Source organism: Delphinapterus leucas, chromosome 14, assembly GCF_059928025.1.
Source record: "Delphinapterus leucas isolate spDelLeu-1000000601 "Yukka" chromosome 14, BTC_Dleu_Yukka2, whole genome shotgun sequence".
Lineage (NCBI taxonomy): Eukaryota > Metazoa > Chordata > Mammalia > Artiodactyla > Monodontidae > Delphinapterus > Delphinapterus leucas.
Genome location: NC_143142.1, coordinates 69169988 through 69184674, shown reverse-complemented (window position 1 = coordinate 69184674; position 14687 = coordinate 69169988). Strand labels below are relative to the sequence as shown.

General features: G+C 36.5%; 1 protein-coding gene across 1 annotated transcript in view; it reads right to left on the bottom strand.

Moving 5' to 3' along the window:
• Positions 1 to 14687, bottom strand: part of DCC (DCC netrin 1 receptor) — a 181744-nt gene that overhangs the window by 58441 nt on the left and 108616 nt on the right. Inside the window, exon 10 of the mRNA XM_089894262.1 lies at positions 8418 to 8612. Within this exon, the coding sequence (XP_089750388.1) occupies positions 8418 to 8612 (195 nt within the window). The remainder of the gene's footprint in view (positions 1 to 8417; positions 8613 to 14687) is intronic.

Genomic DNA, 14687 nt, shown 5'->3' with positions numbered 1-14687 from the left:
ATGAACTAAATTCCAAGCTTGACTAGACTGCCTTGAAAACCTTATTTCCCTGAAATTGGAAACAATTAACATTCTGTTTATTCACGAGATTGAATCAGCTGAGGTGGAAAATGGCAGGTGCAGTGTTAAGCACTTGGCCTGCGTACCCTATTGAGGGGAGACAAAGACCTTTAAACTGGGTGAATTTATGGGAAGGATGTATAAATTTCATTATCTTGATAACAAAGTAGGAGTCGATTAACTCAGCGCATTTCCAGAAATTATACAATGGTATGAGCAGAGATTCTCAAGTTAGTTAGCCTGGGTATATATCTCAGCCTAACCACTTACACATACTGTGAGCGTTTGGGCAAGATTTAACCTCTTGGCGTTTTATTTTCTGCATCTGTAAGGATGTTGTCAGAACTAAATATGATAGAGCATGCACAGTGCACAGAAGAGTGATGGATGCACAGTGGGAGTGCTGAAATGTGAAGTGCTACCCTACACAAAGATGCTGTGCCGTGCTTAGGTTTTTTTAAATTTTAACACCAATCCTAAAATTTGATCATCTGAAAACTTAAAAGAAATCAAAGGTAATTCGGGCAAAAGTCATCATTTTACAGGTGAGGATGCTGAGAAGAGTTCAGTCCCATGCCCAAAGCCACACAGGTGCTCAGAGTCACAGCATGGTGCTAGAATATTGGGCATCTGATTCCATTCTGGTCCTCTTCCAGCACACACTGAATGATGCTGACGGGAAAGCCCAGAACATTACCAGCCATTACCACGATTCAGAGGAGAGTAATTCTCTCTCCATGGTGGGAGGGCCGTTCTCAGCGGGCTGCCTTCATCTGGATCTAAAAACTGGTCTGTGAATTTATGCCTCTTTTTCAGGCCTCCTGTTTTAGGTCACCCCTCTGCAGCCATGGAGGATTAAAGATACTTGATAGTGCTTGAAGCAAGCATTTTCTTCATGATTCGTATCATCGATGATACAGATCATTTCATGAAGATTCCTGCCCTCTTTATGGTATTATGTCATGGTCACAGCACCTACTCTATTGCCCCATTGGGCAGGCATAGAAACACACATGAAATTGAAAACATTTGTGTTCATGCTAAGAATTACCAGTTTTTACATTATAGACACCTCAAAGTGGAGAACAACATTTTGGGGTTAAATGGAATCTAAGGATGCAAAGACAATCCTTTAAGATTAAAATTTTGATCTAATCATCACTTTCGAGAATTGGTCATAGTTTATAGTTACTGTTAACCTCCACTGCAACCCCAAAACAAGAAGCTTTTATAAATGCTTCTGTGAGAAACTCTAAAAGGTTTAAGCTGATTGTTGAAAAACAAAAAGCCAATTATTTTGTAAGTACAGAAACAGTCTACAAAGGAAAGACTAGAGGTCAGAGATAAAGATGTTTGAATTCCAACTCTGCCTGCCACTATATTTGAGTGACCTTTTGTAAAACATTACCTTCTGCTTCCTCATTTGAAAATCTAGAAAGATAATCTGTAAAAGAGTGAAAGAACAGCTTGAGTCTTGAAAGTGGATGCTGTAAACTGAATTATGTCCTCTCCCACCCCCAAATTCATATGTTGAATTCCTAACACCCAGTGTGACTGTATTTGGAGATATGGGCCTTTATAGAAGTAACTGAGGTTAAATGAGGTCATAAGGGTGGGGCCCTGATCCGATAGGATTAGTGTCCTTATAAGAAGAGACGTGAGTGAGCTCATACTCTCTCCACCATGTGAGGACACAGCAAGAAGGCAGCTGTCTGCAAGCCAGGAAGAGAGCCCTCACCAGAAACCAACCCTGCCAGACTTTGATCTGAGACTTCCAGCCTCCAGAACTATGAGAAAATAAATGTGTTACTTAATGCACCCAATCTATGGTGTTTTGTCTTGGCAGCCCGAGCTGACCAAGACAGTGGAGTTAGCACCATCCCCATGTTTCCTGAGATAAAGAACTGTCAGTATCATATATTCAGTGCTGTGGCTTCCCACTTATAACATGACCCTGGATTGAGAACTGTTTGCTTTGTTCTCTAGAATATTCACAGAGCTGGGGAAAGAAAGGTTGATACTGGGAAAATATACGCCCACTTTAGATACAGAATATAGATATATGTCAAAAGTGTGTGTGTGTGGCCGTGTATGTATATACGTAGCATATAGTGATGGAGACACTTGGTGGTTCAAAACAGGTTTTGCAAGATGCTTGTCTGGGTTTGAATCATGGCCTTGCTACTTCCTAGCTGTGTGTCGACAGGCAAATCACTTAAACTCTCTGAGTTTCAGCTTCTGTATCACTAAAACAGAGACAATAATAGCAACTCTTTCACAGTACTGTTATGAGGATTAAATGAGTTAACACAAGTTAAGTTCTTAGAACAGCGACTGATGGTGAGAGCTCCATAAGGATTAATTTTACCATTACACACGCCCACCCAGACACAGACAAATTGACAGGGTTTTTACCAAAATATGGAAAATAAAAAAGGAGAAGTGTCTAAAGCAGAGGATTTCTCTATCTTTTCCACTCACTTCACATAACCCATACAATTTCCCTACCTTGCCTGAACCTCCAAAAGAGTAAATCTGTGGTTAATCTCTAAAATCCCATGACTACTTTAAAACTTATTGGCCGCTTGTGCCTACAAGAGACTAGAAAAATAATTAAGATGTGGAACAAGAGATAAGCAAATGCTAGATATAATCAATTTACACTTACGTAAAGGGGAAAAGGAGTCCTATATAAATCATCTATTATTTTCATACTAGTACTACTATTACTCAGAAGAAAATATTTTCCCCAAATCACACGTGATTCAAATATAATTGACTTTTTCTTTTCACATTTATGTTCTTCAGGGCAGATATCAGATTCTAACGAAAAGTAATTGTGACAAGAGACCACAGAGATACTTTTTAAAAACAATCAAAACTTTTCTCACTTCCTCTCATATAAGTCAAACTCCATCTCCTGCTTTTCTATTTAGGATTCATCTTTGCAAGGTTAACTCTAACCCAGGGTGCTAAATTTTCTCTCTGAGCAAATTTTCTCTCAACAGAAATTCAGTGCTTGCCATAAATGTAACAGTGGGACCATTCTGCGTGGGAAGGGGGTATATTGGTCTAACAGAGAGCACAATAATGCATATTCCACTGATTTGCTATGTGCTGACAGTAGGAACATTCAGAGCAGCCTTTTCCTACTATTTTCACCATTCTTAGAGAGATCTTTAAACGGTTATTTTTTGTGCACTTGGTCATCAACTCAGGTGAATGATTTTGTTTACAAAGAGTTTTTAACTGCCAACAAATTTTATACGCTTTCTTGTAAAAATGTAAAGATCTTACCTATAATCACTAAATTACATGTTGTCACTCCCTCTTAATTTTACAAGTAATTTGAGTTTGATGTAAAATTTAGAACCTATCAATTTGACCAACTCTATACCAGAGGTGATTGAATATGGGACCAAGTAGTATAACATGTGACAGGATCCTTTTAAGTAATGTTAGATGAAGGAAAAGAACAATTTCCCAAATATATTAACACACTCAGGCACTGGCAATAATTCTTGGGAATTCCTTTTGTTCCCAGTAATTGATCTGATTTCACTGTCAATATGAAAATCTGAGTAAAATCCATGGAGAGTGTGTGACTGGAGAGGCTGTACAAAATATATCTCTTGGTAGCTGAAAATATTATTAAGTAAAACAGTTAACTTAAAAAGTAATAGCAAAAAACAGTTAAAAGGAATCCAGAAACAACTGGAAACCCACTTATTGAGAAGCCTGGGCATGTTGTCACGCAAACGGCTAATAATGTAACTTTTTATCTGGTTCAGTTACTTAAAAAAAATGTTTGTGAGTTTTCTTTCTCTCTATGCATACTTTTTCTAAATACAATTTCAAAAATTGGGAGTTACCTGCCTGTGGAAATTCCAAATTCACTTCAGTTAAGGAAACTATGTGAGGTTGTTTTAATTATTTTTGAACTGAAATAATACATTCTGCTAATTAACTATTCCAGCTTGAATTTGTCTAGCACTAATATTTAATTTACCTAAGTGAATACACACTAACTGCCAATTATTTATCATTAGTCGTTTTACAAATATTACCGTTCAGTAGATATTGGCCTTACGAAAATATTTTAAGTATAAACAAGCAGGAACAGCTAGGTGATTAATGGAAACATGAACCCTGGGTGGACATTTCTGTGTATTGTATCATTTCTATTACTCCCTGTGTGACGCTCTAGCCATGTTCTCTTAAGCAGAGGGATGGTATGTGGACCCAGAAATAAACTTGAACACAGGATCATTAAAGATAATACTACTCATGTAGACAACCTGCTACTGTTAGTGAACCTTAGCATTCAGATGCTTAGTATCTGTCAATAGTTGGAAAGTATTCTTGTTGAAAAGCATGTTTTCCTGAAATCTACAACAGGAGGCCTTATGAGACATGATGCAGACAAGGAGGTTCTGTTGACAGGTGCCCAAAGCAGGAGACAACTATACAAGCTGTGGACTCTGAACCAATACTCATGACACTGACTACAACCAGCATTTCCAAACACTCCCTTCTTTGAAGAATATAACATCCTGAAAAAATAAAACTCATAAACTAGTCTTTTTCTCCTTTAGCATTCTACTAATTAACCTTAGTGGTAAAAGAATGGAATCCTAATAGATCAGTCTACAAATCATGGTAATAAATTCCTATCTACCTGAGAGTTGATGGATAACTCTGATTTACCTCCATTTTCCTTTGTGTAAAACCATCCCTGTTTCTCTACACAAATCGGCTTTTAGCAAATGAATGGAAGGAGGATAAAATACTGCAAGTCAAACTGGTACCTGATTCATGAAATGAAAGCTTTCTGGCTTCAAAATGAACAAAAGTAATGCCCTAAAGAAAAGCTGACCTGACTTTGTTTTTATGTATTAAAAGAAGCTCATTGTAGAGGAAAAGCACACATGATTTATGAGTTTTCTCTGTCGAGCTATAGAACTTTAATCCAGAGTTCATGAAAGGGTGCAAGAGCAGCTTGAAAATTATGCTGAGCTTAATTATACTTAATGTGAATTATTCAGAAGTGCAGACAGAGACTAAAAATTTATTTCATACAAAGAAGCTTGACATTTTAATTGGTCCTTCAGAATGGAGACAAAACAATTTCCTCTCAAGAAAATTTACATCCTCCCTATCAGAGCCGAAACCTCAGCCAAGCAGAACTTCATTAATAAGATTAATTATCACACTGATGTCTGCTTCATCAGGTGTATGGCCCAGGTGAAAAGAGGACTAGAAAATAATGACTGACATTTCTAACAGGTAAGATTGATTCAGGGAGGGAAAAATGACAGGTTAAACCACCATACCTTGGTCATTAGCCATTTTGTCAGGGTGTTCCACTGTGGGGAAAGAGAAATATTATTAGATTTTGGTAGTTTCCATCAAGAAAGCTGACATTTCAAATCAACAGTTTTGTTAGCGAGTTCTCATATCAAGGCCAATGCCCTACTGAAAACAAATTGATAAGGAATTTGGTTACTGTGATTATTTTGATTAAATTAGTCATAGAAAGAAATGGAAAATAATTGTTTTGCTGTATAAATGTGTTCTAAAAGCGTTATTTGTAACATTCCTCTAAACATAAACTCAAAATGATCATCATGCAAGTTTAAGTAATGATACAATTTACAGTAAAATAAACTGCATGTCATTACCAAGTAATTATCACCTGTATATTTTAAACAAGTTAAGGAAGCTATTTTCTTGTATTCATTTTAAATTTTTCAACAAGAAAAGTCTACCAATTCTCACATGAATAGGGTAAAATAATAAAATATCGTAGTTTAATCTAAATTCTTTGATTTTAAACCTTGTGAAGAAAAGTCTTGAATTGTTCACAACTTGTCTATAGATAAAGATGAAGCATTTGTGAAACGTTACCTAGTTACATTTCTTGCTCTCACAAAATGAATAACCAGTTTCCTTTCAATTGCTCATTTGGAATGAAACCTGATTTAGACATGAAGTCCTAAAAACCTGGATAGATGAAGATTGGCTCACTTTTCTCCTGCCTCCCCCCCACCCCCACCCCGCCCGCTTCTACTCTGTCATTAAGGGCTGTCATGCAGGTTGAGGCTGAATGCTTTTTTTTGTGCATTCTTGGCAAACTTTCGGATTAGCTGTTACCAAATCTAGCTTTCGAATAGCTCAGTCACCAGAATTCAAAAGTCTACTATTTATTAGCATACTTTTCCTAGGAGGATTGAGAAATAGACTATCTAGTTATTCTAAGCCTCTTCTTTAGTATGTCCAAGCAAATGGGTAAAAATGTCAATCAGATTCCTGTTTGTAATTTTTCGGCTGTTTGCCATCATGTTTTATTAAGTTTTTGGCCAGATATATGGGCATAATGTGGTAACATATTTAAGAGCCAAGTATCCTTTAAAATAACACACATCAGACGTTAAATATACATCTTTAAATATCAGCTATAGAACATCTGAATTATTTTCAATGGCTAAATAATAGAGGCTCTTGAAATCATTCATCCTCCAGAAAAATAATACTGTGCTGTAAAACGGAAAGGACTTATATGCAGATCATTATGAGGTAGTTACCATTCTTGGGTCTTAGTATTTTTCTGTATAAACATATAATTGTCCTTAAATTGAGCAGTAAGTTTTACACTTGCAAGCATGTAAAGTTTTTCTAGTAATCATACCACAAGATATTTTTTTCATGTTGCTACCCTGTGTCCTTAAAAAAAAAAATTAATTTTGTTTGAGCTTTTCTTTCTTGCCATATCAAAATTTCTTTTAATGTATAAGGACAATAGTTCCTGAAAGGAAATATTTAAAGTTGGCAATAGTATGCTATCCACATAATACAATGTTTTTTAATTTTTATTCCCTTACATAAAAAGGCTAAAGTGTTTCATTATATTTTGAATAGAGCCCATATACATGAAATCCGTACAAAATTCCAAAAGAGTTGTAAATGAAAAAAAGTCAAGTTAAATATGTCCGCTTTGCGCTGATGGCAGAAAATGTAACAATGTATCTTTCTTTGACATGTTGGCTTTCAGCATAAAAAGATAAATTTTAATTAATTAATTTTATCTTTTTTTTCGTTTCCAATTTTTTTCCAATTATTTAAGAAATAATTGACGTACATCACTGTACAAGTTTAAGATACACAACATGATGATTTGATTTACACATATTGGGAAATGATGACCACAACAGCTTTAGTTAACATCTTCATCTCACATAGGTACAGTAAAAAGAAAGGAAAAAATTGTCTTCATCATAACTCTTGGGATCTACCCTCTTATAAATATCTTGAAATATCAAATATCTTGAACGTTTGTATCTTTTGATTACCTTCCTCGAATTCCTCCTCTCATCACCTCCTACCTTTGGTAACCATAAATCTGATCTTTTTCTATAAGTTTGGTGTTTGTTTATCTGTTTGTTTAGGTCCCATATACAAGTGAGATCATATAGTATTTGTCTTTCTCTCTCTGACTTATTTCACTTAGCGTAACACCTTCAAGGTCCATCCATATTGTCACAAACGGTAGGATTTCCCTGTTGTGTTTTTTTTTTTGCGGTACGCGGGCGTCTCACTGTTGTGGCCTCTCCCGTTGCAGAGCACAGGCTCGGGACGCGCAGGGTCAGCGGCCATGGCTCACGGGCCCAGCCGCTCCACGGCATGTGGGACCTTCCCAGACCGGGGCACGAACCCGTGTCCCCTGCATCGGCAGGCGGACTCCCAACCACTGCGCCACCAGGGAAGCCCAGGATTTCCCTGTTTTTTTATGGCTGAATAATATTCCATTATGTACATATAATTATATATAACTTTATTATATATATATAATGGAATATATATACATATATCACAACTTCTTTATCCATCTGTGGACATTTACATTCTTTCCATGTCTTGGCTGTTGCACATAATACTGCTCTGAACATTGGGATGCAGGTATCTTATAGGGTTAGTGTTTTTGTTTCCTTTGGATATATTCCCAGAAGTGGAATTGCTAGATCATATGATATTTCTATTTTTAATTTTTTGAGGAACCTCCATACTGTTTTCCATAGTGGCTGCACCAACTTACATTCCCCAAACGGTGCACGAGGGTTCCCTTTTCTCCACAGCCAAGCCAGCATTTGTTGTCTCTTGTCTTTTGGATGATGTCCATTCTAACAGGCTTGAGGTGATATCTCATTCTGGTTTTAATCTGCATTTTAATTTCTTTTGAATGTCCACTGTAGTCACGTGCCAACAGAGATGGTTTAAGGCAATTCCTAACACAGACTCCAAAACTATTTTATAACAACTCCATAGGAAAAAACCCCGAAATGACAGGAAATGATTCAAACCTTTCAGAGTCCTGAAAAGGATGGCATCAGAGAGGGGCCCCACTCCTTTCACATTCCGTGCTTGAATTCGAAAGTAATACACAGTGTCAAGGTTGAGATCCATGATTTGATGTGTAAGCCGATCACCACTGATTGTTTCCATAACCCAGTCATCAATTGGAATGTTCTTGTCCAAGGTATAAAACAAGATGTAAGCTGCATGAATAAATGAACACAACTTTGATTACTGTACTGACTACATGGTATACTTCTGCTTCCAAACATCCATGTGCCCCAAGTATAATTTTCAAGGATTATCATATATCCACAATCTATAAAGCGCAGTATTCAGTTTGGCAAGTAATGATGTTTTTTTGTATTGCAAAGCTTAGAAAATGAATTGCTTCAATGTACAAAATCTAAAAGTGGAATAAGCCATTAGAAATAAAAATATCTGCCAGATTTAAAAAATGCGAGGTTTCTGCTGCCTATAAATCCTGATTACTGGTTTGTGCTAATATATAGGCATGATGAAAAACATAAAAGACAGATAACAAGTCTGTATCATTTTCACTGTATCCAATAATCAAGATAAGTAATGTTTATTTTGGCTAGTGTTTAAATAATAAAAATAGACTGAAAAGTATAAAATGCCCTATATTTTTTAAGTGTTATAAAAATAAATGATCTTATTTGGTTACTGTAATAACTCTGTAGCGTTGGCAGGGGTGCTGTTGCTGTCTTTTCATAGATGATGAAGTTGAGCATGACCCAAGCTCAGTGATAAAAGGGCTAGGATAACATCCTCTGCTACCATACCAAACATCCAACACCATTTCCCCCCGTCCATCCCACCTAGGCAAAAATAAACAAAGAAAGAAAGAAAAAGTATTTCTGGATAACTGTAGGTTATCTAGTTAGTATCTCACATATTAAAAAATCCATCATTTGATAGTATCATTCATCCTCTGTGTTAGGGGATGAATAATTGTAGTGTTTTCAGTGGTGATAGTCTAATATGCACCCAAACAGAGCCAGGTATCCCCGTAAAATATTCATATTCTAACATTATATTTAGCTAATATTTAAGCTAGCTTTTATCTAAAAGCATTAATTCATCACTTTATATTACACTACATATTATATCAGACGATAGTGTAATATAAACTGTAAAATAACTCATTGCAGGTGTCTTTGCTACATGAATGTGGCGTCAGCCTCTACTTCTATCAAATTTCTGCAATGGTATCCGCATCAGACAGGCCGCAAATGTCCCTAGGTCTATTCTTACGCATTGAATACATTCTTTGTAAATAATACTTTTTAAAAAGAATTGTCTTCCTTTGATTCCCCTAGTCCTTCCTTTTGAGTCCCGCTTGTCCCATCCGGACTGGGGACCTTCACGCATAGATATTTCAGTGGTCATGTCACAGGTTCTTTGACTCAGATTCACTTGCCTTCCAAAATAACCATGCGTATTACCTACATCTCAGCACAACTCTTAATTCCACGAGCACTGATTTCCATACTATCCTTATTCCTACTTCCCTCTTACTCCTCACACCTTTCCTTACTTTCTCCATCCAACTCCTACCTGGCCATCCAGGTCTAGTTTAAGCTACATCTAACATATGAAACGTTCCTCTATAGTGAGCTCTCCTTTCTGTACACTTTGTAACCCACTTCAATAAAGTATAAGAGTACTTATACAATTTTGTATCATTTTCACTTAATCCCATAGTGATTTACAGAATTATGCCTGGGTTTGGAGGATGCATTATACACAGTGAACTGGAGATTTTTTCCTTGTGATTCTGTAGGATTAAGCAATGCCACAAACTCCAACACCCAGAAGTCCATTTGTCTTAAATTCAGATCAATGCTGAAAACTTGCATCGATTTTGCTTTGGCTTTCACCTTTTCCAAACTTCATTGTTTTTCAAATCTGCCTAATCATAAGAATTACCTGGGGACTAGGTATAGGTTACAAAACATAGAGCCCAAGAAAGGACATTTTGATTCAACAGGCATGGCAGACAAGTCTTGGATAGCCCCTCAATTATCCCTGCCTCCTGGCAGTTACAACTTCGTGTAGTCTTTTCTCTCTGAGTGTACATGGGACCTAAGTCTTGCTTTTAACCAACAGAATATGGCAAATGTGATGGACTGTCACCTCCATGATTATGTTACATAAGTTGTAACTTCTCTCTTGCTAGCAGACTCTATAGACTCTCTCCTTTGTTCACTTTGATGAAATAAGTTGCCAGATGGAGAAGACCATGTGGCAAGGAACTAAGGCTGGGCTCTGATCAACAGCCAGTAAGGAACTGAGTCCTGCCAACAACTACGTAAACTTAGAAGCAAATATTTTCCCAGGTGAGATATCAGCCGAAGCTAACACCTTCATTGCCAGCTTGTAAGAGACCCTAAGGCAGATTACCCAGCTAAGTTGTTCTTGGATTCCTGACTGGCAGAAACAGTGAGATAGCAAATGGGTGTTATTTTAAGCTGCTAAATTTGTGGTGATATTGTTACACAGCAGTAGCTAACAGGTTAATGGTAACCCCAGTAAACTGCACCCCAGTTGATTTCTGTGTTCCAGTAAAGTCAGGAATCACTGCTTTAGTTGATGATGTGAATTCTGCATATTTTGTGGTATATTTGTTGAGATGTTGATGCTGCAGATATGAATATGTAAGATGTGGGGAGCTCAGGGGAAAATAAAAGACTAATCAAGATAAAGAAGTCTACAAAATTTATAAAGGCTATATGGCTCCTCCCTCTGGCTGATATTAAAATTGGAAGACTCTAATTCAAAAGGGATTTTAAAATATCATTGGATAAAGGAGTTGTTTCTGACTCATAGATGTCCATTCTTTGATAATTCAGCCCCTGAGATCAACATCAGTACAACCTCCTAATATTCTCTGAGCCAGAAAAGTCTCCATTCTTGTACCCAAAGAACCATATCTACTGAAAAGAAGACCCTGGCACTAGTTATATTGTTCTAGCTTATATTATGTGCATGTCTTATCTCTTCAAAAGAATAAAAATATTCCTTTAGTTCAGGAGCTATATCTTATATTACTTCTTATTCTTCCAAGAAAACTAATAAAACAGTCTTCACACAATAGGTATTGAAACTCACTTATTGAATAAAATCCCCTAGCCTGTAAGTATATAAGTTTTGAATTCATGACATTTAATGAAATTGTTGAAGTTTTCATGGGCTGTTGTAAGTACATGATGAACTTGAAAGTTTGGATAATTGTGCTCCCATCTCAAGTCAGCTACACTTACTCCTGATTTTCTCCATTTACGAAATGAGAATATAGTATTTGCCTTCATGTAATTTTTTTCTATGTGAAGAGTATTCACTGAAGCATTTAAAAGTGACAGTTCTGGCATCAGGTAAGTAAAGGTGAAAGTGCAGGTTCTGACTCCAAATTGTATTTGAGCAATTTCCTGAAATTTATTTTAAAAAGCCTGTCATTGGTTGTAAATTTGAAAACTGAGTTGGAGAATAGAAACAAGAGTACATCACTCAAAACTCTAAAATCTAGCCTTAGAAAAACCATACAACTCCATTTGGATATGTGAGTTTGGCATGTTTTGAGGCTATTAAATCCACTGTTGAAGTCTCACCTTATAGATTTCCATTAAACCACATAGATTGGGACACATTTATAGGTTTCTCACTATCGTTCTGTATCTATATGTTCATTCCTTTGTGTCCAATTCCCTGTCATTCTCCATCCTTTCATCTTACATTTTTTCCACTTTATTCTTATCTCTTACCCACCACCCTGGCCAAATAATAAAGTATCAGTATTATATTCTGTCATAGGTTGTAAGACCTTTTGGGATTATTAATTTACCTGGGCATTCCTACATTGAAATATCATTTGTGTAAATACTTAAAAAATGTAGCATCATACATCTTTCATTTTGACGCTACTTATACAAATAGGTAGTTGTAATTCCAGAAGCAAAGTGTCAGAAAGTAGTCACCTCCACCTCTCTTCTCTCTTCTGTCCTTTTCCATACTTCCTCCCACTCATTGGTGATTCCCTTCCGTGAATCAGGTAGGTGGATAAGTACTGGGAAGACTGAGATACATGATGTGGCCCCTCTCAGCAAGGAGCTCAGCCCAGTGAGGGCTTCTCATCTTTAAAGAACTGATTCTGATAATCATATATATAGGTCGATATATAAAAAAGGAGGACCTGTTTTCTCCTTTTTTTGTGGTCAAAAATTATAGGTTATGGATTCAGGGAGGCCTGACCTCAAATCACAGTGCTATCATTTACTAGCTTTGCAACCCTGAGCGACTTGAATAATCCAAGTATGTCTTAATTTTCTTATCTGAAAACAAGTTGCTGTGAGATAATGCATTTTAAAAACTTAATATATGAGTGTATTTCTATTACATTATCTTTTACGTAGTAACTACCTAGTAAATGCTAAGGCTTTTATTTATATTAATAAAGCTTAAGAAATACCTTGTTTAGAAGCTAGAACTACAGTTTCAAGTCAAACAATATATTTAATATCAATTTAATGATTATTCTGCTCAACAAATGTTTATTAATTATCTATTAAGTGTCGAAGATATTGTTACTGGGGAGAAAGCATTGAACAAAATCTGAACCCTGTTCTCCTGCTGCTTTCAGCCTTGTACTATAAGCATTTAGATTTTCTCTTATGATAATATGGAAAGGGGATGGACAGGAAGAAGTCAAGATGACTAAGTTTCCAACTTTTGCTGCTGGGTGAACTGTGGAGGCTTCTAAAAAGATGAGAGTAAGAATGTTTAGACACATGACTCCAGTGTGAGTGCCCAGCTGGGTTCACAATCCCAATGGGCTAACAACCTATTACAGAATATAAGAGTGCATTGTTTGGCCATTTGTGGTGGGTGACAGAACAAAAAATGGAAGAATGGGAGAGAGGGGGATTGGGGAATAGAACGAGGTGACACTAAGACAGACAAGTGGAAATGTACAATATGAGGGATGTGTGTATTTAGAATTCCTTGGAGGGAGACATAGATTCCAGAGACATGAGATCATGTTCACTGAAGTCCTGGCTATAGTGCAGATACTTTTTCAGAGAAAGTAATGAAGGGAATGAAAAGATCTGCATTCTGGGAAGTAACACTTATGGAACAGGTGGAAGAAAAGTATGCTTAGGAGACTGAGAAGTTATAGCCTGGAAGTGGGAAGAAAAGTGGTTAGGTGATTTTACAAAAGTCAAGGGAGAGGAGAATTTCAAGGAAAAGGAATTGGACTAGAGTATCGAATGACACGGAAAAAGAGGGTACAACCTTAGTCATTAGATGGTATTGATAAGGAAACAATCTTTGAGGCTCTAACTCTTTTATCTGCACAGGTCCTTGATCTCAAATAATGTTAGATGTTGCATTTATTTAGATCAGTGTTTCACAAATCTAACTGTACGTTAAAATCACTTGGGGAGCTTTTACGAAGTACCACTCTCAATCCCTCCTCAGATAAATTAAATCATAAATCAAATGAGCATCATTGATTTGGACCAGTAGAATACTGCTAAGAAGAGAAAAACGCAGTGCAATAGTTAAGACTAGGAGCCTGAGTTTTACATCCCAGCTCTGCTACTTCTTCGTTATTTGACTTTGGGAAAGTTACTTACACTGGAAGGCCCCCAACTCTTTATTTCAAAATGAAATAATAGGAATATATGATCGCTTATAAGACAAAAGTGCCTAGCAGAATGCCAAGCGTGTAGTAAATGCTTAATTCATTTTGAACCATTTTCTTCTGAAAATGTCAGTCTAAATTCCTAAGATGCCAGTATATAATCAAGGAATTTAGGCACTGGAATTACCTGGATCTCCTCTTTCATCCTCTTTTTTGTTTAATTTTTTTGAAAAATATATATATACACACACACATATATATTTATATATATACATTTATAAATATATATATTTATAAATTGATGATCTGGTTCTGTTCAGAGTACAACAGTGAACCCTTGTCCTAGAATGAATTTCAACTGGGAATAATAATCACTAAATTATTTCAGGGCTCACCGGGTATCAGGGACTTTTCTCAGTCCTTTATTATAACAATTCTACAAAAGAAGTTCTAAAGTAAGACTCAGGGAGGTTAAATAACTTGCCCAGGTATCTCCGTCAGAAGCTTGGGTTCATAACCACCCTGTTCTCCTGCTGTGCACATACAGGGATTTAGGAAAACAAAGAAATACAAAAGTAAGATGGGAGTACATCCCTCCACACAGGCACACGTG